The 24594-nt window shown below is 35.3% G+C and overlaps 2 protein-coding genes across 3 annotated transcripts; both read left to right on the plus strand.

Annotated features, from left to right (window-relative positions):
- The first annotated feature begins 5410 nt into the window (after positions 1-5410).
- On the plus strand, positions 5411-9838 carry LOC122579282 (ATP-dependent Clp protease proteolytic subunit 2, mitochondrial). Its single transcript, XM_043751417.1, has 3 exons — positions 5411-5829; positions 9045-9472; positions 9573-9838. The coding sequence occupies exons 1-2, from the start codon at positions 5499-5501 to the stop codon at positions 9461-9463; spliced, it is 750 nt and encodes a 249-aa protein (XP_043607352.1). The 5' UTR covers positions 5411-5498; the 3' UTR covers positions 9464-9472; positions 9573-9838.
- Positions 9839-13368: 3530 nt separating this feature from the next.
- Positions 13369-23276, plus strand: LOC122611073 (ENHANCER OF AG-4 protein 2). Of its 2 annotated transcripts, XM_043784031.1 has the most exons (14): positions 13369-13743; positions 14426-14502; positions 14891-15351; positions 15484-16822; positions 16918-17410; positions 18756-18864; positions 18977-19089; positions 19165-19249; positions 19292-19352; positions 19697-20315; positions 20399-20864; positions 22321-22416; positions 22517-22605; positions 22906-23276. In XM_043784031.1, exons 1-13 carry the CDS (start codon positions 13630-13632, stop codon positions 22585-22587), a joined length of 4104 nt encoding a protein of 1367 aa, XP_043639966.1. In that variant the 5' UTR covers positions 13369-13629; the 3' UTR covers positions 22588-22605; positions 22906-23276. The 2 variants fall into 2 exon arrangements, with proteins under 2 accessions (XP_043639966.1, XP_043639964.1); XM_043784029.1 differs by having other exon boundaries at positions 19165-19352.
- The last annotated feature ends 1318 nt before the right edge of the window (positions 23277-24594 follow it).

The following is a 24594-nucleotide window of genomic DNA, read 5'->3' on the forward strand; positions in this document are numbered from 1 at the left end:
TTGCTAATAAAGCCCTATACATATACGTTTTTCCCGTACCACCAGGGCCATCAACAAAGAAAGCACCACCTTCATTTGAATGTACTCTCCCAATTATTATATCGAAGGCTATTTTTTGCTTTTCATTGAGTTTTATTATTGTATCAAGATCTTCCTACGAGACTATAATACCTTGTTCAGCTCTAATTTCTCTTGTCAAATCTTGAAGGTCAGCATATGAGTATGCTTGTGGTGCCAGATCAAATTCATGAATGTTTCTGCCCATGGACTGTAAAAATCCATTGACCTGTAACAACGCCTGCTTTGTAGCTTCTCTATGTGTCATCTGGTTAAATCTTAATAGGTCTTCCACCATTAAATCTTCATAAGCTAACCACAGGGCTTGAGGGTTGTTGGGGCATGAATAAACCAGAAGGGTGGCAAAAAGGCGTCTAAGTTCATAGGGCAAGTGGAAAGTAGAGGCCTCTTGTAAACATAATTGCTGGCTATTATCATCTACCAAATAGCCACGTAACAAGCATGCTTCCCTAAAAGTGGTGGTCTGATGGCATTAAACATTTTTAAATCACTGAAGGACTTAGGACAACAGACTTTTGACAATAGTATTCTCAAGTAATACCTTTCACCTTCAGTTGGATGAGCTGCTACTATTCGGCCTACAGAATCCCCTAGGTCTCTATGTTTCCAAAATCTGTCCCCTTGCAGCCAAACAAAATGATCTGGGAACTCAGAGTAGGTCAAGTCCAAGTCTTGGGCCAACTTGTCAGTTCTATTCATAAAAAAAAATTCAGTAAGCATAGTCTTTCTCTGGACTGGATTATTCAACACATTTTTTAGCTTTTTTTTTTTTTTTAAAAGTCAATGGCTGATAATTCTCTAAATGCAGCTGCAAATGTATAACAGCAGGTTTTATCTCACTCATTGCGAACCTGTAGAACCTCCATGTTGCTTCTGGAGCCGAAACCCATCTCCCTGACTGATATTGGTATATTTCATCTATCAGCGTGGAATCATTATTCGATGACACAGCAAAACTTATTCTATCACAACCTTTACATATGTACTTATATATATTTGACTGCCTTTATTGTCGAGCATATTTCTACGTTGATATGACAATCAAACTTTGCTAGCAAGTAGGGATTGTATGGTATCACCCATCGGTTATCAAGTGTAGCTTTCCTAACTTTGACTGTCACCCCATTTTTTCGCCTCCGGTAGATCGGGTATGCATCAGATGTTTGAGTGGTCTCATTAGAATAAGGCCTCGGGTATGAGTTTTTGCAAGTACCATTCTTTTCATACAAACATTATCAACGTTCAGTATACCACACGGGCCATGAAGCATGTGCTTGACAACCATTTTATACAAGTGAGGGTTATCCTTCTCATTTGGTATTTCTGTCGACACAATCTCATCATATTCTTCTGGCCTATACATCTTGCAGTGAGATTTCAATATAATGAGAAAATGTGCGTGTGGAAGACCTCTCTTTTGAAATTCTATAACATAAGTGTAGGTTGCTACTTCACCGAATATATGTTTCTTAAACAGGTCTTCTTTCAGCAATTCAAGCCTTGCATGGAAAGCTCTTACCACCAGATCTGCTCGATTCTGTGATTCTTCTTGCGGTATCAAAAGGTCTTTGATTTCTGGCCAATTTGGGTTACATGTCATTGTCAAAAATATATCGGGTTTTCCAAATTTTTGCACTAATGTCATGGCGTCTATGTATTTCTGACGCATGTTTCTTGGCCCCCCAATAAAGCTAGATGGAAGGATTATTCATTGGCCAACCTTTGAACCTTGGGTCTCACCTGCTGCTACTGCATCCACTACTCCTTGCAGATATTCTTTTCTAATTTCTTGTTGTTGTGTTCTGTAAAAGTCTAATCTTTGTGTTTCAAGTTTGACGTAGTTGTCAACTACATACTGTTGGAGGAGTCTACCAAACTGTAAGAGACACAATCTGTCATACTTCCTAATTTGGAGCTTGTAGCAATAATACTCTCTCATAGAGACATAATCTGCATCATTTTGGGCCAAGACTGGCCAAAAGAAAGAGAGTGTGAATTTACCATTATGGCAGATAGGGTGACCCAAAAACAGTAGACATTAAAGGGTATTTGGCTTACCATCTTGTTCGTTGCACAACAAAGCCTCAACACTTTGAGCATTTTGGGGAGAAATAAGGGTTGCAGAACTAACATTTGTTCCGCCTCGCCTTTTTTTTTGTTTCTGGCCTTTTTTAAGGATTCTCTGGTGCCAACCAAGTTCGCCAAACGGGAACATTAAAGGATACTGTAACGGGTCATCACAACCGTAATAATAATGTATTCTTCTAGAATGGTTGTTGTGCGTTTTAACTTCAATGTTCCTATGACCATGGTCCCCATCTTCTCCACCATCTATCCAAAGTGCTGCAACCTGTGAGACTTCTGGTTTATTGTACACTCTTTGATCTTGTGATGGAAGTGTTTTAAGGATTATCTGGTAGTTCTCCAAATGAGGAACGTTTTTAAGTGTTCGAAAGAAACAAGCATAAGGGTTTTGCAGAAGCACTTCCATGCATATGCCAATTGCTGGTTCAGATAGCCTTTCACAAGATGCTAGACGATTTTGCATTTCATGTTCAGTGTCATGGAAATAAAGCTGGAGGTTTTTGGCACCATCGTCACCGGGATGCAAATCATTTATGAAATGGTAAACTTGACCTTGCACCCTAAATGTGTAAATGCCCTTGTTCCTCTTGGCAAGGGTGGTATCTGACTTTACGCCCAAAGAAGTAAAAGCAAATAGGTTGTTATATGTCCTAATGCATGTTCTAAATGCCTTTGCTTCTTCTGATGGTGATGTCAAGAGTTGCTTCAGGATGGCTGGGAGTTCGTTGTTAGCCAAAACAACACGACCATTTGAGCAACAAAAATTCTGCGTTTCAGAGTAAAATTTAGCCGCACCAAAGTGTGCACAATCTTTCATTCTAGGCAACGATTCGCTCATTAAAGGAATGAATTGCAACAGGTTTCTTCCGGTTTCCGGGGTGCGGCCTGCCACCATGTAGTAAAAGCGACACCCATTCAGATGGTGAATAGAAAGGGAAAAAAATTTTGAATGGAGGGGAAATTCCCAAACAAACCTTTCCTCTTTGTTCTTGGGGTTTTTGGCCTATTACTGGTAGATGTTGATGCTTGTGTATCTGTTAGGCATATAGATCGTCATTACCAAGTAGCGATTAATGAGCGTGCCAAGGTTTACATAATATCTAACAAACCTTTTGTGCGAGTTAAGATAATTGGAGACTCATGAAAAGGGCTAACATGGCGTGAAGAACCATTGGTTGCAGCCAATGTATCAGATTCCTTGGGAGGTGTTTTTTTTCTTTGGTTTGCCCTTTTTGTTTTCCATCTCAAGATAGACTGTCTCCTATAATTGCTCGTATTCATGAGTTTCATATCATGGGTCATTATAGGTGCTATAAATGCAAATTTCGGGGGAGCCCGAGTTTGCACGTCCTCCCCGTGGTTAACATGACTATTGCATTGAAATAGGCTATCATTAAAAGCTTGGTCAAACATGTTGTTGCGAACCTGGTCAGGTTGAGTTTGTTTTCTTTTTCGTTTCATATTTAGTCCGGTAAATTGGGGGTTTAAAACGACAATTTCCTTGGAAAGAAAAACAAGTAAAAGGCAAATATATAGGTTGAACGATAGTCGATTCTAACAGGATTGTCACAGTAACGTATAAAGCACTAAAGTATATAGGGGAAAAAACGTACCTTAGAGCATGAAAAGCGAGGCGTTAAGTTAACTAAATCTCATATCCATTTGAAAGCCAGTTCATTAATCCTACATTTTTTGAAAAAAGCAACGAAAAAGAGGTTTCATGTATAAGATTGATGTTAGTTGGAATTTAGAGAAAGTTATTGTGTGCAAGTATATATATGATGGACTGATGGATTATAGGTTGTTAATTTGCTTGTCTCCTACTGTCCTTGTTTTCATTTCTTTAAGAGTCTCTTACCATTTTAGCTCATTTGGCCAATTTCCAGGAGTTCATATTAGAAAACACATCAAGAGGAAACCTCAAACATATGTAACAAAGTAGTAACTTAATTCTGATACACCTAACCTGAATATTGACTTTTATCTAAGTACAGATTGTATTATAACAAAGCAAGATATAATTTAACAAAACAAATTTCAAATGTCAATCGATCAATCAACTAATAAAATATCTCAACAACCTAAACTATACTTAACCCATAATTAATATTTTTTTTTTTTAAAAAAAAGAGAAACAAACCTGAAACCACCCGATTGAGCATGGGCAATGATTATTATTATTGTATTCATCAGAAACGGAGGAAAAAGAGGTGTCACCACCAGTTGAGGCAAACGACCCGGAGCCCCCATGACTATCTAATACCCGGTACGACATCGGCGTGGGGGAGTCCGACGCATGAGGCAACAGATGACCACCCCGACCAAATCCAAAACCCGAAAACCCGGATGTTTACCCAAAACTTCTAACAAATGAACGTGGGGCTGAAACGCATCATCTAAGTTACTTGTATTATTATTATTGATCTCTGTTGCTGGTTTATTTTTATGCCCATCAAGTAGTTTTTTTATTATTATTTGTTTTTTAAAAAAAGGGAAGACAAAAAGATGATATATGAAGGAGGGTTGTCAAGGTTTATAATTGGAGGTAGAAATATTTTCTATTCATGAAAGAGAAAGGTTAAGTAAGAATGAAGGGAATGAAAGAGAAGAGAAAAAGAAGTAGCAGGTAAAAGGGAAAAACGTATGCAAGTGGGGAAAACAGTGCCTAATCATTTGAAGCCACGTGGCAATTTTTTCAAGAAGGTTACAGTAAATAAAGGGTTCTTTATATAATATAGGTAGATATAGTAGTTGTTTACTTGTTTTCTTCCAAAATAACAAAGATAAAAAAAAACCTCATTATTTTATCATAAACTATAATCCTTTGAAATGTATATATTTGAACCATTTGAATTTTAAAATATCAAAAATTCTATACACAATCAAAACAATTAATCACTAACAAACTTGGTTTATCAAAAATACATCTAAACGACTTAATTAATATTTATCTCTTAACCTTTAAAAAAAATTATAATAACTCATATCTTTATACACTATTCATCGTCATCAACACCACCAAACTGCTGTCGTTATAACGATCATCGTCGTTACGCACGGACATTCGTATATATGTTTCTATAATTCTATCCATTTTGCAAATCGTTAACACATTTTAATGTTCGTGTCATTAAACATGTAATGAAAATCTTACCTTGCTGAAAAAAAATGTAGTAAAAAAATCTCTATAAGGAAAAAATAAAATGAAGTTAGGTAATTTAGCCCTTTACATTTTTCAAAATACACAGATTGAAAAATAAATTCATAACCCCTATACAAAATCTCCACCATTTCCCCAAACTGAATTTCATTAAAAAAAAAAAAACTGAAGCAAAATGTCGAGTTTACTCACCCGCAATCTAAGCAAGCTATGGACCGGAATCTCAAAACCCAGCAGCAGCAGCAGCAGCAGCCATATCCATGGTGGTAGTAGGTGGAGGAGGTCGTACTCTATGATACCGATGGTGATTGAACACTCGTCACGTGGGGAACGAGCTTACGACATATTCTCAAGGCTACTGAAAGAGAGAATCATATGTGTGAATGGAGAAATTGATGATTATACCGCACACGTTGTTGTTGCTCAGCTGCTTTATCTTGAATCTGAAAACCCTTCTAAACCCATTCATATGTACATCAATTCCCCTGGTGGTGCTGTTACTGCAGGTTTTCATTTCTTTCTTTCTCTTTTTCCATCCTTTTATTTTTTATTTTATTACATTGTGGCTAAAACAAAGCAATAAACAGAATAATAGAGAATCCCTTTTAGGGGCTATTGTCAGCAAGGCTGGTTTTGGATATGTATGTGTTATGATAGTGAGAATATGATGGTTTTTGGATATGTTTTGTGGTACATTTTGATAGTATCTCTAGATTCTAACTTGTTAAAATGTGAGTGAAAGTTCCGGTTTGCATTTTATCTTTGAAATGTGATAGTTTCTTTTGTGTTCATTCTGATAATATCTTTACTAGCTAAACATCTTGGGGTGGTCAGGGAAACGGTTGGAACGGCCACTGGCAAAATAAACCCGGTTAGGTCGCTACATTCGAGCCAAAATATGGTATGCCATCCGGGGTAACTTAAACAAGGAAAACTTTCCGTTTAACCCTTTATTAGATTGAGATTTATTTTTGTTAAGTATTAATATGTTGATAGATATGTTTTGCCATCAACATTGTATTGTTCATTATCTGGAAGGAATCTCTCTATTTTGGGCAGGGGTATGAATGTCTACATCTTGCCTCCCCCGTACTTGGCATACATTTGGGGTTGGCTATATTTGCTTTTCACTGACCCCATTATTATTCAGAAAAATTAGATGCGCATTTGTATGGTGACCAATTTTCAAGGGAGGTTGCCCCTAACATTTAAGCATGTTACTAATAGAACAAAACTGTGTTATATTAAGAAAAAAAAAAGCTTGCAGAAGGAATATGGTTGCATATAGTTAAGACATAGAAACTTGAGCAGTTTGAAGGCTTAGGTGGTTGCAATTCGTGAATGATATTTAATTAAGATATTTTCAAATGATAGTTATGACTTATGACATAACGATGAATTTTATATGCAACCTGATAAATGTGTAACTTATATTGATATAAGGAGGTTAATGATCACAAGTTTTTGGGCGGAGATGTATACAATAGTACTCGAGCTTCCATTGGAAGCCTGACATTTGAAAGTTGGCACAAGTTAGATAATATCATGCGTGTGTGGCTTGGAAAGTAAAAAGATGGATCGAAGATAAACTTCACAGACTAAAGTTAACCTCTCTTAAAATCATTTATCGTAAATTTCTGAAAAATGTTATATGATTTGTCCAATCGAGGCTTTCTTTATTTGGAAACATAGTGGTTTGCATCTAACAGAAAATGAGATATAGGTTGAAATAGGGATTATTGAGGAAGGTTGGGATCAACATGGGTAGATGTGGACGAGGTAGTCAAGAGAGATTTGCATGGTTCAAATGTACCTAAGCAATTCACATTCTAGTATTGCAGTCTATTACATAGTTTGGGAGAGCTTGTATGTGTTGAAACTGTTTACTAGCTAGTTACATACTCCTTATCTTTTACATGCCATTGTTTTTGAACCAGGGAACATTGTAGTATATTGGAAGTACTGCAATTGTATAAGTTGATGTAAATTGTAATTCCTCACCGTTAACAGAGTGATTTTATGATTGTTGTGTGAGTCCACCTGATTTTCATGGTGATCCTTCTTAGAGTCTCCGAGCTCCAGGTGCATACATTTTGTTGTTGTTTTAAATTTGAAACAACTCATAGATCTGTTAATAGTTGCGTACATATGTTTGGTCAGTTTTCAGTATCCTTAGATATCATATGATTTCGCATGCTTCTCTTTTTATACTAGAGAAGTGTTGTGTTTCGTATATGCTTACAGTTATAGAAGGCTTTTATGCCGTTTTGTGCAGCTTTGATGTTTTAAGAAGGAAATCGCCTTGGGATGTGATATTGTGTTGCTTTTTTATAGTCACCTGCATTAAATAAATAACAATCAAAACTCAAATTCTACCCCTTGACACAGCCGCAATCATTTATCCTGCCTCCCCGGCCATCAAGTTTGGTCAGCTGTCAACCTGCCTCTCTTCTTCGTATATACTTTCTCCCGCTTCCTTTCTCGTAGGTTTTTTTGTTCAAGTAATCAAGTCATTGCTGCAAGTGTTTCAGGTAGGAAGTCAAGTTCGTCCAAATAAGTAATTCAAGTCCGTGGTTCAGGTGGGTCAGATTCATAAGTAGGTTATTAGCATCATTAACAAAAGTTCAAGGTTCAGGTTGGTGGTTTCCAGACCGTTATGGTAGTTTTTGGTTGTTTTAGCAGGGTCTTTGGCTGTTAATTTGGGGTTATTTTATTCAAAAAAGGTCGTTTCATCAAGGGTCAAGGAGGTAGTAAAGGTAATCATTGTTTCAACTTATGGTGGTCTTAAATGTTTGGGTATTTTCTCTGTCAACCGCCCCTACATCAGCGTTCCGTGACGCGGTTTGATTGTGTAGCCAGAAAGCTTGGAACTGTTTGATTCAGGGTTCCAGCTGGTTGCATGTCATGGGCGGTTTTTCACCCATTTCCATGATGCTTTTTATCAGGTGATTGCTTCTAAGTGGTTGTGCGTGTGATGGGTTTGGATGGTGGGGGTTCTCATTGGATTCTTATAGTTTTAGGATCAGTTTGGTTGAAATTATCATTAAGTGGCATTGTAATTCTTACATCTTGCTAGCTTGTATTTGTTTATATAATTGCCTTTTTAAGTAAACTTAAATTAAAATATATAAATAAAATCAAAATAAAACATGAAATTTGAACCTGTGGGCGTTGCTTTTAGTGGTGTGTATGATGACCTATCAAGCAATAGGTTGTGGGTTGTTGTATAGTGGACAACTGTAAATACGTGTGGAATTATGTATAATTGCCTTTTTAAGAAAAGGAAATTTGATGAAGCTTAAAATAATAAATACAATCCTTTAAATGACCTTAACCCTTATTATTGTTACATGTGATTGTGAAATGCAAAAAGATGGTACTTAGATATGTAATTTTATATTTTTTTTATGACTCGTAATGAAAGATAACTAGAGATGCAGCAAAGTGCAAGCATGCTTACCTTTGTTATTATTCATATCTTAAATTGATTAGGTATTTTCCTTAAGCTGTATTCTAAACATTTAAATTTAAGATATCTGTTATGATTTTTCATATGAATTAGGCTTGTTATTGAACACTGTTATACATTATGTCTAAACTTTACAATTTAGTTTTATAAGTTCTTCCACATGTGATATGATGACAGGGCAAGGTGATGACATCGCAGATGCAATGTTTCTGCTTGTTAAAATGTTGTAATAAATGCTTCTTGTCTTTGTAGGTCTTGCTATTTATGATACGATGCAGTATATCCGTTCTCCCATCAATACTATATGTTTGGGTCAGGCTGCCTCAATGGGTTCTCTTCTACTGGCTGCTGGTGCAAAAGGGGAGCGGAGATCTCTTCCTAATGCTACTGTCATGATCCATCAACCCTCAGGTGGATATAGGGGGCAGGCTAAGGATATATCTATTCATACTAAGCAAATTGTGCGAGTTTGGGATTCTCTTAATGCCTTGTATTCCAAGCATACTGGACAGCCTGTTGATGTAATTCAGAAGCATATGGACCGAGACTACTTTATGACCCCAGAAGAAGCAAAGGAGTTCGGGATCATAGATGAACTCATGGATGAGAGACCACTGACTTTAGTAACTGATGCTGTGGGAAATGATGCAAAGGGGAAACCTTCAGACTAGAATCTGAATGTAAGAATCTTCTCTTGTGTGCAATTTCGGGGTCTGATATAATGATCAAAGACTTGTTTATGATCTGATATATGATCAACGATTTTGGCTGTTGGTGCAGGTATTTGGGTATGGGATGTGTCTTCTATTTCCCTCCTCTTGTAGCAAAAGTCGACTGACACCCTGCCGATTAATTGTAGAACAAAAGCGAGTTTGACGCATTTACCTTATGCCAATTTGGTCATTTACAACAGACTTGCGTACTTTTTTTTTTTGCTTTCTCAGTATGTTATAATATAAAGTTAAGCCTACTTAATTAGACAATTTATTTGCATAAAGGTAAATATTATGATTTTATTACCATCAATCCATCATTACATTATTTCATTCGCTCATGACCTTTAATCTTGAAATATCATCCGTGCTTCAAGTCCATGCTTTATCTTGCCTTGTGTGTATGCGTGTGGTTTATTTTTCAACAGAATACTTTCTCATTTATCTTTTCAAATTGGGCAAATGAATTAGAAAAGTAATATACATTGGGGTTTTTTTATTCTAAAGTATACTTTTTAATTTTGGTTGTGCCGTATACACCACCAGGCACCAGGTAGACTGTTAAAGATCGTCTCGAGGAGTCGATCTAATAACATGTAGACGTGTTGCAAGAATTCACATGATGTACTAGATCCTTAGGAGCCAAGTCGGCTTGGAGGCTCATATCTAACCACTTCAACGCCATCTTCACCTTCCTCTAAACCAAAATACAAAAGGTTTTGGTGCTTGTGATACTCGATGCACACCAAAATAAAAAGGGGAGTCAGGACCGAGTGTTCAAGCTGAAGGTGGTGTTTGTGTAATCGAAGAGACAAAAAGAGATGTGAGAGATAATTATAATTATTATATATAAAATAAATTATAGGATTTTTTTAAAGGATATAGTAGTTTAATTGGTCTTATGTAATCAAATTATTAAGATGTATATCTAATCTTATCTTATGGTTTAGTAATTTGAGATTTGTAGTTTTAAATATCTTTGTATACAACTTTTACAAAGTATTAATAGTTTTATAAATAATTAACATTTAGTTGGTGTTTATTTAACGAGTATAACATAGTTCACTTTACAAGTTACTATCGCTTATTTGAACATGCTAGATCGTGTGATAATTTATTTTCTTAAAATTGTGAAAATAGGGAAGGGTCACGAAACATGTGAAATGTTTTTTGTCATTTAGATATTAGCCATTTTCCACTACAAGTTAATTTGCCAAACATTTTGAATCACCAAGTCAATTGAAGGTGTCACTGATTCAGACCAGGAGAAGTCATGGTGATTTTTTAATACGGTAAGTTTATAATAATAATTGATATTTTGATTTTAAACTTTTTCATTGTGTATTGGATAATTTTGTAGCATTTAAATTCATAGATGCCGGTGTAACAAATTACAATACTAGATTTTAGACCCGTGTCAGATACACAAGTTTTATAACATTATAAATATAAGAATTAGTATATGGAAACAAAAAAAATACTTATAGGTTAAAATGTATAAATATACTTTAAAAAAATTGAGATATTTAAATGTAAATACTAAATGCTAAATTATATCAAGGTTGAATGTTGTAGTTGAGTTCAAGTGTAAATTGGTTCTGAAAAACCAAAAAGTATAAATTAATTCAGGCATGTTTTGATTTAATTAATTTTGAGTTGAAAATATGATTTGTCAGCTTTAGAGTATATGATTATATTTATATTTAGTTAAACTAAATTTATCTATTTAATCATTATCATTATTCATATTAATGGATGCTCACGTAAAACTATTAAACTTAAACGGAAATCACTATTATTATACTTATATTTATTTAAACTAAATTTATCTATTTAATCATTAATTTTATGAAATTGAGCTTTGTAATAGGTTAATAAGTCATTAGGTCAGTTGTCTTTTAGTATATATAAAGATATTGTTTGTTTGTTTGTTTGTTTGAATAGATATGATTAATCGGTAAGGAACTAAGTAGTTAATTTAGTACTTGTATGATTTAATTTTTTTGACTAGTCATGTATTAATTGCTTGATCTAAAATCACATAAATATGCTTGTTGTTTTAGTCATACATTTTAGACCGGTGTCAAACACTGGACATGAGGTTTTCGATATTATCAATATTATATTTTCATAAATTTAGTTCATAAAAGCTTATAATTTTAATGATATACGGTTTTAAGTGTTATATTTTGCAAGTTGTAATACAATAATCACAGGGTCGTCACTATAATTATTTGATGAAATTGTTTACCGTAGTCATTCCACAATGCACATGCTACGATAATTTATCTATTATAAAATTTTTTGAATCCAGTTGAACTCATAATGTGATATTAATATGAAAGATAAATAAGAATTAAAATATAAATATACTTGTGATTAATAACATTGTAAAAATAATTATTTTAGTTATTTGTTTTTATTAATTAATTATGTATAAAACTAAATGATAACATCAACGAGAGTCAATTTGATGAAATCAAGATATAATTGGTTAATAAGTCATTATTTCAACTGTTTTTTAGTATATAATAAAATTAAAATAGTATAATTACTATTAAAATCTTAATATATTTATATTAGTTTTAATTTAATTATATATATATATGATAAAACATACTATTGGATATATATTAGTTATTATTTTATTGAATAACTATTAGCTATTATTCTATCGGATATATATTAGCTATTATTATTTATTTATTATATTAAAATTATTGGGTAAAAAGTGTAAATTTGTGATAGAAAAAAAAAGTGTAATTTAAAGTCAAAATTAAAAACAAAAGTCAACATTAAGAAATCGAGAGTTGTGATTGGTCGATAAGTTATCAGAGCAATTGTGATTTAGTATGATAAAAGATTCGTTAATTCATTGAACGAATGAAAAAGTTATACACTTTTTAGCTTTTTATAAAGAAATAAATCGTACAAAGTACTTAACTTAAATATAATAATATTTTTCTTTATCTTTTCATGATTATTTATAATTAATTATTAATTTTTTTTATAAAAAAACTTATCTATGTTTTAATTGACGATGTAATCCAAACTTTACAACTATAAAACAAAACAGTTTGTTGTTTTAGAATTACATTATTTTATTTTGAATTTATTTATATTTAAATTATCATATTTTTTTATGGATAGATGGTTTTCCATACAGTTTTTATGATTTTCATTTAAGTCTTGATTAAACTTCTATAAATATAAATCAATAACATTTTTTATATCTACTTCCAAGTAGAAAAATATTTTGGAGTTAGGTTCAATGCATTTCGTCATAACATCAGTGACTTGAATGCGTTTTTAAAAAACTTTTGTTAAAATGTTCGAGTTGAAGCTGGGTTAATCAACTAATAGAATATAACAATTACAATATTATTATTATTGCTATTATTTGATAACATATATATAAAATACAATACGAATTATTATTATAACTATTATCATATATAACATGGTACCTGCTAAACGCGATGGTGGTCGTGGCGGTGACGGTGTAATAATAGTTGATGGTGGAGGCTGTAACGAGCGGTGTAGATAATTGATGTAAAAAATTAATGATTTAATAAAGATATTTTAAAAGATAAATAACTGACATTGTAATTTAATTATTAATATTAAATAAATAGTGTTAATAAAAATATTTTATAAAATGATAGATGAAAATATTATATAAATTTCACACTTACAAAAATAAGATGTTTATAAGATAATATATTTTGATAATTAACATACATAAATTACGATACAATAATATAGTATCTATTTACTTCACAAAAAAAGTGGTGATAGAAAGTTTCTTTTTTGATAATATAGTATCTATTTACTTCACTAATTTATCTACGAGATTATTTACACACAAACACAAACACGCACACTTTCATCCACCACCGCCTCAACAAAAACCCCTGTCCTATTTTCCGGCTAACGGAATCTTCCATAACCGTCGTTTCACCGCGCTTACTTTCTACCGGAATCACCGTATCCGATCGCCGTCGTTTGTATAGGGTTTATGCTCCGTACAAATAAATTAGGTTCCCGATTCGAAAAACGTTGCGTGTTTTTTCTACCATCAATTTAGGGTTTCAATTTTAAAAAATAATTGTATACAACGCCCTATGGCTCCGGGGCGGAAACGCGGCGGAGCAAAAGGAGCGAAAGCGAATAAACAGTTGAAATTAGGCGATCTTGTTCTTGCTAAGGTTAAAGGTCATCCTGCATGGCCTGCTAAGGTCAGATTGATATAACTTTATATTTACTTTTATGCATTGTGTTTCAATTGTATTCAATTTCATGTTTTTATTTGATTTTAAGTTGGTTTTAGTAGGATATTATTGTGTAATTTGTTGAATTGTCAATATAATCACTTGAAATATACTTTATTTAATAATCTCGTAGGCTGCGGAAGGTGGTTGTCGATCGCTTCAGTAACACTAATCCCGTCGTCTGGCCTTAGTATATTATTTCTAGAATTTTAGGTTTTATGTACCTGGTTTGACCATCAGATTAGTCGTAACACAACGAAGGTGATTTTTATTTAGGTTGTTCGTCTGCTAAATAAGACTAGTACTGAAATTTGAAACCAGAAGCCATTTGAATTGAAGTTCGTATATACGTTCTTGGACGATGTTATCATGGCAAATTGTTTAAAGGTGGCTTTTGGATGTGTTTGCGGAATGTTCTATTGAGGGTCTACTATTCTGAGGATTCTAGTATTGCATCGAATGTTGAATAATTTATCATTTCGTGAAATGAAACTGTGAGAAGGTTGATGTACTTTTTTTTTCGGGGATTATGCTTCATAATGTGCCAGATTACATTAATGTGTCTTTTGCCACATGGTGTAAAGATAAGAATGGTTGTAGTGGAATTCTGAAAGTCTTTTGTTTGCTTGTTTCTTTTCCTTTTATGCAGATCAGCAAACCCGAAGATCATGAAAAAGTTCCTGATCCGCGGAAATATTTTGTAGAGTTCTTTGGTACAGCAGAAATGTAAGTAATTGCTACCTTTAAAGGCTGATATAATCATTAAAGTTTACTATCTTGTTTTTGGATACCAATTGGAAAAATTTCTACTTTGCTGATGAGGTATGTCGAGAGCCATCGGTACATGTCTAATTAATAACTCATGCAACAGACAACTGAGCGTATATGTAGTGGTGTCTATGTCGCTCAATGTATCAACTTGCATAACTCATTTAATGTTTATGTATATATATCTTCAGTTCATAATGCTTAAGAATAAAATTGTTGAGAAAGAAGGTTATATGATTGCTAATTCATTAAAAGGAAGTTAGATATATATTCCAAAAATAGCTGGATCATGTCTTTCCTCTTATTTAAAATTTGTTCTGTTTCTGTGCATGTTTTTCTATTTCAGAGCATTTGTTGCTCCTGTCGATATCCAGCCATTTACCAGTGAGTCAAAAAACAAATTGTTAAATAGATGTAAAGGAAAGACTGTCAAACATTTCTCCCAAGCTGTGAATGAAATTTGTGGCATCTTTGAAGAGATGAGAAATAAGGGTGCAGATTCTCTAAACGATGATCATGATAGACAAAGTTCTCAGCCTGATGCTAATTCTACAGAAATGGTGGATGATGGGATGGCTACCGATGGACCTGGTGGTGCAACGTCATCTGAAATCGTAAATCATGGTACTGGATTAGAACGGTGCTCTCATATGCAAAGGGAAATGGGTTACGAGGATGTAAAGCCTAGTGTTTTGCCTGTTGTTGATGGTTGCTCTCCATCGGCCGTTTCCGCCAAAAAACGTGCTGAAATTTGCAATGATGTAATAACTTCACCTAAAGGAGAGACTATATCCAGTTGTGCTACAGGTATAATGTTTTACTGTTTATGTTATTTCCACATATAGAGCAATTCTTGTTATTGATGGTGAGTCGTAGTTCGTTTTGTGAAGGGCTTAATGATCTCTGGTTAACTGGATAATTTCATTTCTTATGTTTCAGGTCATAGCACAAATCTTAAGTATGGGGACAAGGCAGAAATGAACGGGCACAACTCCAAGCAAATTGAAAGATCTTTAAAGAAAAGACATGATGTTGATGATGGAATAAGCAAAAGTCACGGCCCATTGGGTGTAAGTTCTGCATCTCATACCCGTTATACTAAATCCACTGCAACTAAAATTGCAAAGGATGGAACACGACGAAGTTCCTCAAATGGAACCAATATTGAAGCTACTTTGGGTATGGAGAGTCTAGAATCTGGTGGTAATATTAAAAAAACAAAGAAAGTTTCTAAAGATAAGACACATGCTGGGGTTGACGATTTGTTAAAGGATGTTGAAGGTGCTCCTATGGAGCTGGAGAGAAACAACGTGGAACTTACTGGAAGAAAAAGTGTTCTTAATGATGCAGTTTTGCATCCTGCTAAAAGGTCGAAGGGATCAGATGATGCTTCCAAGAAGTCCCAAGCATACAGGAAAAATGACACCTCCAGCAAAGGAGGCAATGAAGACGTCATGAGGTCAACACCAAGTTTGAAAACAAAAAACCGCTTTCCATCCAATGTGCCGACAAATGGTGTAGATTCTGGTGTTACCGGTGATGAAGATATTCAATCACCTACAAAACGTCGTCGTCGGGTACTAGATACCATGCCTGGTTCTATTTTGATGTCTGACGATAGAAGAACCGAAAGCTCAAATACACCTAGGAAAGGTGAAAATAATGATTCTGTTAAATCTGGTACTCATGTGCCAGTGAAGAGGAGAGCGGTTCGCATATGGGATGATGATGAGGATGAGCCGAAGACTCCCGTGCATGGAAGATCACTCATTTCAACGACTGTTGAAGAAAGTGGTGCAGTTACTGAAGCTGTGCAAAATTCTCCTGGTGTGAGAAACTCTAGGTTACATGCGAAAGCAATTCTGCCCAACTCTCAGCAAGATATCCTAGAAGTCACTGAAGGGAAGGTCTGTTACAGTCCCATGAAACCTGAATCTGAAAAAAAATCTGCTGAAACAGTTCGCAAGATGTTTGTTTCTCCCATCAAGTCCCCATTTAACTCTTACTACCAAATGGCAGAACCTAATATAGCAAACAAGTCCTTAGGAAAAGTTTCTGCTAATGCTTCTCAAAAAAAGATTCAAACAGGGCCTTCTAAGGCCTCAAGTGGGATTCATGACCTTGGGCATCGTTCTCAGAATAATGCAGTTAATGAGAGAAGCAGGTCTGTTATTTCCGGGGAGAAGCAGAAATTTACTCCAAAGTTGAGCTCACGGGTTACTGATAACGAAAATGTCTCGAGGAAACCGAGTGATAGCAACTTGTTATCTAGTGAAAGGTCTGCCAGGATTATTTATTTTTCTTATTGCTTTATTAAGAAAACATATGTATACCCAAATCTCTTATGGTGCTAATGTTTTTTTGCTGTTACAGGGCAGAATTCTCTCGGGTGGATCGAGCAACTTTATTGGTTGATTCAAAAGGTGCAGATTCAAATAAGTCGATGAGGCATCTGATTGCAGTTGCCCAGGCGAAAAGGAAAAAAGCTCAATCTCAAAATGTTATGCTTGAAAGCATTAGTTTTTCACATGTCACAACCAGTGAAACAACAGGGAGGAGTCCCCGCTCTATTTCTGCTGCTCAGCCCGTTTCAGCAGGTCCAGGAATTGTCACATCACTTTCTTCTCCATCTTCTCTTGTACATCAGCTTGCATCAAATGATCAGACGGATGTGGCTGAATTTGAGGAGAGAAGGACCAGTTCAGGGCATCGTCCTGCAGGGGGCTCTCTTAGTGGCGGAACTGAGGCTGCTGTAGCTCGTGATGCTTTTGAAGGAATGATAGAAACACTATCAAGAACAAAAGAAAGCATTGGCCGTGCAACAAGACATGCAATTGACTGTGCAAAGCATGGGATTGCTAGTGAGGTAAGAATAATATGTTATTTTGTTCTTGGTGTATGTAGGCCTCTTTATTGTTAATGCATGTATTAGGAATTTCTAGCATATATGCACCATCCAATGCGATGTTGTGCTAACTTTCCTATGATCTACACACTATATATGATCGTTTGTGACTTTAGGAAGTTTGGGGTGCAGGAAGTCATCAGTGACCGAGTTGCATCTTGCAATAGGTCCTCGGAAATATTGGTGATAATGGGAGGGAGGAAATTTCTATAATTCAAAGAGGGATAGACTAAAATGTAATATCTTAAAAAAACCTTCAATGGACAAATCTCTGACTTCACGTTAACATCTTATCTTGTCTTGTTGGCGGATCTTGCATTATTATTTTTTTGGTATACTGTCTTGTATCTCATTAGCTTATCTGCAACCAAAAACAACCATTTATTTTAGACAGATGCTACTAGTAAGGAAGCATGTTATGCTATCTTATTCTTCTATCATAACGATTAATATATTTGATATCACATTCATGTGACTTTTTTTCACAAGCATTCCACATCGTTTGGCAGCCATGGTTTTGTTTTATCGATAAAGAAACCATCAATTACATGATCCTACCTACGCTAAATGTGTTGATCAATGAGATGTCCAATGAAGGGGATAGCCTTTTATTACTATTGTTATATCTTTATTTCCTGTGTGTTAAATTTGATTGACCCTATACTTCAGTTATAACTATTAAGCCATGCTGAATAACCTACTCTGTTAGTACGCTTGTGGGTTCCTTTTTTTTTGGACACAAATGTTTTTTTAAGTTTAAGTTTTCAATCTGAAGGAGGCTTTTCTTTATTGGGATCTTTGTTTTCAGCGTGTATGGAATTGGATGTAATATGACAACTCTGATTCGTTAGTTTAAGATCTCTAGCAACGAGTTACAGAATGTGATATCAGTGCCCGGCTAACTGAAAACTCTTATTGATTAATAGAAGAAGCATAGATAGGTTAATAATGCTTCAGGATCTATGAATTCCTTACAGTGAGAATAAAGATCAGGGTCACTCCTTTCCAAACTTAGTTATTTGTCTGACCATCATAACTTCTTATACCTGATTATCTGATTTGCTTGAGCATATTTTGGATTGAACATTGCTGTATATGCCGCTGTATTTATTGTGATTTGATTCAGAAAATATTCATAATTATTGTTAATAGTGTTGAAATGAATCGCTTTATGTACCACACCATTATGTGTATCAAAATGTAGAGAGTGAGTGGCTGTATACGTGTCTTCATGATGTTCTTGTGTATATATTTTTTTTGAAGATTATTATGATAATGATGTTGCGCATGATATTTTCTTCTGCAGGTTGTGGAACTTCTTACTAGGAAATTGGAAAATGAAGGCAGCTTTAATCGAAGAGTGGATATCTTCTTTCTGGTGGATTCCATTACACAGTGTTCTCATTCGCAGAAAGGTGGCTCTTCCAAATGGATAAATTCCTGTCCATCTGTTTATTTCATTTTGTGTTGTTTATTTCTGTAACCGTTATGTTTGTGGATTGTATATAAGTTTCATTGTTTCTTCAGGCATTGCTGGAGCCTCTTACATACCCGCTGTTCAAGCAGCACTTCCTCGACTTTTAGGAGCTGCTGCTCCACCAGGTGCCAATGCTCGTGAGAATCGCCGTCAATGCCTGAAGGTGCTTTCCATTTTTCTTTCAGATTATTAGTTGGCCTATAGTTCTTGATAAAATTTGAATTGATGTGTGCTGCAGGTTTTAAAATTATGGCTCGAGAGGAAAATTCTACCTGATACTCTACTTCGGAGCTATGTAGAGGATATTGGATCTTCAAATGATGATGCTTCTGGGGGGTTTTTCTCCAAACGTCCATCTCGATCAGAACGGGCTGTGGATGATCCCATTAGAGGGATGGAGGGCATGCTCGTAGATGAATATGGGAGGTATGCAATCTTTAAGTTTTTTTTTTTTATTTATTTGGAGAACAATTTAAGCTGGTTTTGATTATTACATGTGCTATAATTGATACTTATAAGGTATAAGTGTGACCCAATTTTTCCTCGGATCATCGTTAAATAAGTATATAATTGTGCTTGTAAGCCAAATGATGTTATTTGACTTTGAAAAGATGTAAAAGTTTTACATATGGTTTTTATAATTTCAATTTGATATTTCGTTTAGCAAGAAAAGCGCACATTGTCAGAAAAAAAAGTTAAAAATGCGTTGTCTTTCAATACTGGACCATCTGAAAAAGCTTGTATAACTTTTTTTTTTGGACTTTTTACAGCAACGCGACGTTTCAATTGCCTGGACTTTTGTCATCTAATGTTTTCGAAGAAGAAGAAGAAGATGATGATATTCTTAACTTCTCTCATAAAGAAGGCATTGGTAAGTCAGAATTTGAATTGAACCCTGGCACAGGAGAACTCGAAACATGTTCGGTAACTTCAAATGACAGACGCCACTGTATCTTGGAGGATGTTGATGGTGAACTCGAAATGGAAGATGTGTCTGGACATCCAAAAGATGAAAAAGCTTTGACAGGCGGTTCCTGTAAGGCTGTTGAAGAGGAGGAATTTTGTGACAGGACAATGGATGCAGTCTCAAATTCCAATAAGGTGTCCCCTCTTCGTGAGGGTTCACCACCACTGCCACCTGATTCCCCCCCTCCCACTCCACCTTTGCCTTCGTCACCAGAGCCACCTGAGTCACCAGACGTGGTGCCACCACCTCCATCATCCCCACCTCCACCTCCACCTCCGCCCTTACCTCCATCACAAACATATCCTCATCACCCACTAAATGGCGTTCCACCACAGATATCATTTTCTCAACCATCAATACCTCCTCAGACTTCTTCAACACCTAAACTGATACATCCGTACCAGTCACCAATGCCATCCAGTGTAAGACTTGATGGTATTATTTATTTATTATGCATGACATTGCATTGAATAATAACACATTCTTGTGATCTAAACTTGTCCAGGTTCCTTTGAATGCTCGTCTTGGACCTCTCACTGATGCTGCTGTTAGAGGTGAAATGTTCCCCCAGCAACCACCGAGCTTTGTGCCAGCTTTGGCTTCCAGTTCACGTGAACCTTCTGGATTTATATCATCGAGGACGTTAGAATACGGACACGAAGCATATGCGAATCCTCAAGGTTTTCATTCAAATCAGCAGTTCCAAAATGCCAGTATACCATTACCTTCAAGAGCCTTCCAACCTAACATGCCGTCTCAAAGTGCCACTAGTCAATTTCAATATCCTAATCCTGCAGTGTTGCAGCATTCATACCCTCCTTTGTATGGCTTAACAAAACCTCCAGATGGCTTGAGGAGATATGGTGCTGATGAACAATGGAGGCCACCTGCAAATGAGTTTGGCACTGATAGTCAGCGTGGTCCATGGATAGGTAGTGGGAGGACTTCTGGACCTTCTTTTGCTCAGGAAGGTATGCAATCGTACTTTTAACATTGTATTTGGTTAAAAATTGTATATGCATGAGCATTCTTTGCTTAGTGCATGACTTTTAAATAATACATTAATACTGTTTTCATGTATGCTACTTGCAACAATATGTAATTGTTCTTTTTATGTACACAAAGTTAGATTATATCACTGGAATACATTAATATTTTCTGACATTCCTTGATGCAATGTTATCGGGGGCATCGTAACACTCGAAAATGATCAGTCGTGTTTTAATTGCAGAAATCTTGCCCGATATTTGGTTTACTAAAAATTTAGAATACAAGTAGATTTACTGGCTTTTTTCTGAAATACTTGGTAGAAATCCATACCTTAATGAGTTTTCACCCAAGTTTCATGATAAGACGGGAGGTAGATGTGTTGCCCAATAGCATTCGAGTTCTTTGGTGCTTGTGAATAATTTTTCAGGACTTCGACTGGATATGTACAGGATTGCAAATTTAATATTCTTGTATTGTTAATGAATATGTCAAGGTCTCGATCTATGAAGTGTGCCTTATTAATTGACACACTGAGGTGTGCCTTTGAGCCGCCTTCTGTGAGCTCACACAGCCTAGAGTAGGTTAAAACATCTTGGAAAAAGTGATAATCTGCAAGTGTGCCTCATTAAATGTCACCACTGAGGTGTGCCTTTGACCCGTCTTCTGTGTTACACAGCCTAGAGTAGGCTGGGGCATTTTGGAGAAATTGGTAATTTACTTCAATGGGATACTTGAAAAAAAGGGAAATTTTTTGCATTTAAAAGGATATGTTACCCTAAACATCTAAGATTCCATAGCCTCCAATTATGAAAATTTGGGTGTCTTGTAGTCCACTTTGAGTAGAGTTTGCTGGTAATTAAACTATAAGCTTCCGATGGAAGTTACTAGTTGGCATATCAAATTAATTGACATTAAGATTTTTTACCTCAACATTCTTGTCAGCTTTATCTGTTACCATTATGTTCTTTCAATAATGGATCATGCTAGTAGACAGTGGACACATGTCTGTTCTGTTTATCTGTAGCACACCAGGCAAATGTGCTAGGCAAAAGTTTATGTTTTGCTCTTCTCTAGGTTAATAGTGTAGCCGATCTGATATTACTTAATTTTCCATCAATTGCCATGCTCGTGCATATTCTCATCCGATTTGGCTTTTGGCCAGACCCAAGCTTCTTCTGTACATTTCGTCCAACCAATCCTATATGACACCATTGAGAAGATTAGTTTGATTAAATTACAACATCTGTGTACAGGGCACTAAGATTGTTAAGAAACAGCAAACAGGTCAATGGTCATATTATTAAGATGAATGGCTCCATGAAACGAGTATCTGTTGTACCTTGGCCAATATTTGTTTTTCTTGTTTACTACAAGATATCATTTCTGCTGGGTTAGTACTTGAAAGTTTCGCAAGCTAATGTTTATATACCACCACAGGCTATTTTCGACCACCCATGGAGAGACCCCCAGGAAATAATGTTAGTTATCAACCAACAGGCCAGAGTATAGTTCCTGCAGGAGCCCCAATTCCAGGTAACTAAAGCAGTTTTTTTATTTCCTTATATTGCATTTCATGATCTCTCAAATCATCTGCTTGATAGCTTAATCTAAGTTGCTGGTTGTTTGTCTTCAGGCTACAGTGGATCGCTGATGATGCCAGGCAGACCAGACATGTCATCTCTCGGTTCTTGGAGATCAGGTTAAAGAAGCTGCTGGATTGCTGTAAGTTCTTTTCTTTGCCTTGTTATTGATTGTTTATCTCTTAGAGATGTTTACCTACTCATGAGTCATGACTCATTACACTCTGATCTTTTTGCTCTTTTGTTATATTTTAATGTTTTAAATATACTACTAGAGGACTAGAAGTCTGCACTGATATTGTATACCGGTGCTCCAAGTAATATATATGTTATATATAACTACCAGAAGTTTGGACTGATAATGCTTATGCAAGTTTTCTTTCGGTTTGGATGATCTTTTCATTTTATGTTTGTAGTAATATGTTTTCAATTTTATATTCAGTTATAGGTGGTGAGTTGGGTTCAAAAACTGTCATAAAGCTTGGAAGATGCGGTGCTTTTTTTTTGTTTCCTTATCTGCTACAAATTGATGGGGCTGTGAGTGACCTTTGCAGATTGTATATTGTAGTTTCTCCTCTCTTCGAAAATGCTTCCCAGACACATTTACCGAGTGTAAGGCATCACTCATTTATACATCTTCATTTAACTAATATAAATTAGATATAAGTCATTTATCTTTAGAGCAAAACGAGTTAATTCTCCAAGCCAGATCATCACCTGGTTGAAATAGAAATGGAAAACACCTTTAAGGTGGCTTTTAGATCTTTTGCTTTATTCTCGTATAATGAAAAAAGTTTCTGGTGTTGAATATTACTATGTTATTTCTCTTTGATTTTTTTTGCATATATTCTGTTTAGTCATGTTCATAACTTCGTATATGGGTCATGGGATGAACCTCTCATCTTACCTGCGGTCCCTGTAGATGAGGATTTCAATGCTATGCTTGAACCTTTGTGGTCCCTGTAGATGAGGATTTCAATGCTATGCTTGAACCTTTCTCCACTTCTCTGCCTTTTTTGTTATCAGCTTGTTTGTCACATTATTATCATGTTCATTTATGGTATTCAACATAGAGTTCAACGCTTATTAATGGCCATGGTGGCTGTTATGTTAGATTTGTGTGTGTGGACATCGGTTGAATGTTTATAAGTGGTGTTATTGTGTATTGGTTGCGAAAAGCTAAAAACTGGCAGGAAACTTTTGGTTAATTGCCACAAATAATTACACATACTATCATAGTGAAGTGATCAACTGAGAACTAAAACAAGGGTGAGAACCACTAAAAACCATCTCTAAGGGCGGAGCCCTTAGAGCTAAGGGCTACGCCCGTACCGTATCCAACCACCACCATCTCTTGGAACGCCGCCTATCAAATCCATACCATTCCCATATGCGTCCGGTGACAACCCCTTTAGTTTGGATAAAGGCAACGCCCGTATAGTATCCATCCTTTTTCAACACATAACCCATATAATTTTTTATTTCAACAAGTTAAATTAAATTATTTTTTTTTTGGAATGAGTTTTTATTAAAAGAAAATAAAAAAAAAACTCAAAAATCAAAATTAAAAATATAAAAATTACAAAACTACACCAAAAAAGGGAAAGAGAGGGGGAAATAGTGGTTATCACAGTTCTTACCCTTGTTTTGGTTCTCGCGTTAACCCTACCCTACTATCATATGCTTATGTTTTTTTATCGTTTTATGTGACTAACTAGGACATACCAGGGAAAATGTAACAAATTTCGTTGTATACAACGGTATAAACGATATAAAGATGAAAGTATGTTATGTTTTGGTGCAATAAACTCAAACACTCTTCTAATTGTCTTCAATGTTTCAGTTGCGATGTTTCAACGCTTTCGATATGTGTGCTTCTCTTTGTATTAGGAAAATCACTCAGAATGTGGTTCCAAGATAATGTGTTACCGTTATTTAAAGCTCATATTTCGGTCAGTCCACTATACTTGTATTATTATGCTTTCTGGTTTTGGTCTTTTCTTTTAATATCCTATCTCACGTTTTCAATTGTAAGTCCCTGAAACAAAACAAGACCGAAAAAGCCAGAGTAAAACTCACTTTTTCTTGGTGGCTAGTAACTTGAGGTCGGCGATCTTTCTTTAGATATTAC

This window comes from Erigeron canadensis, chromosome 8 (assembly GCF_010389155.1).
Source record: "Erigeron canadensis isolate Cc75 chromosome 8, C_canadensis_v1, whole genome shotgun sequence".
NCBI lineage: Eukaryota > Viridiplantae > Streptophyta > Magnoliopsida > Asterales > Asteraceae > Erigeron > Erigeron canadensis.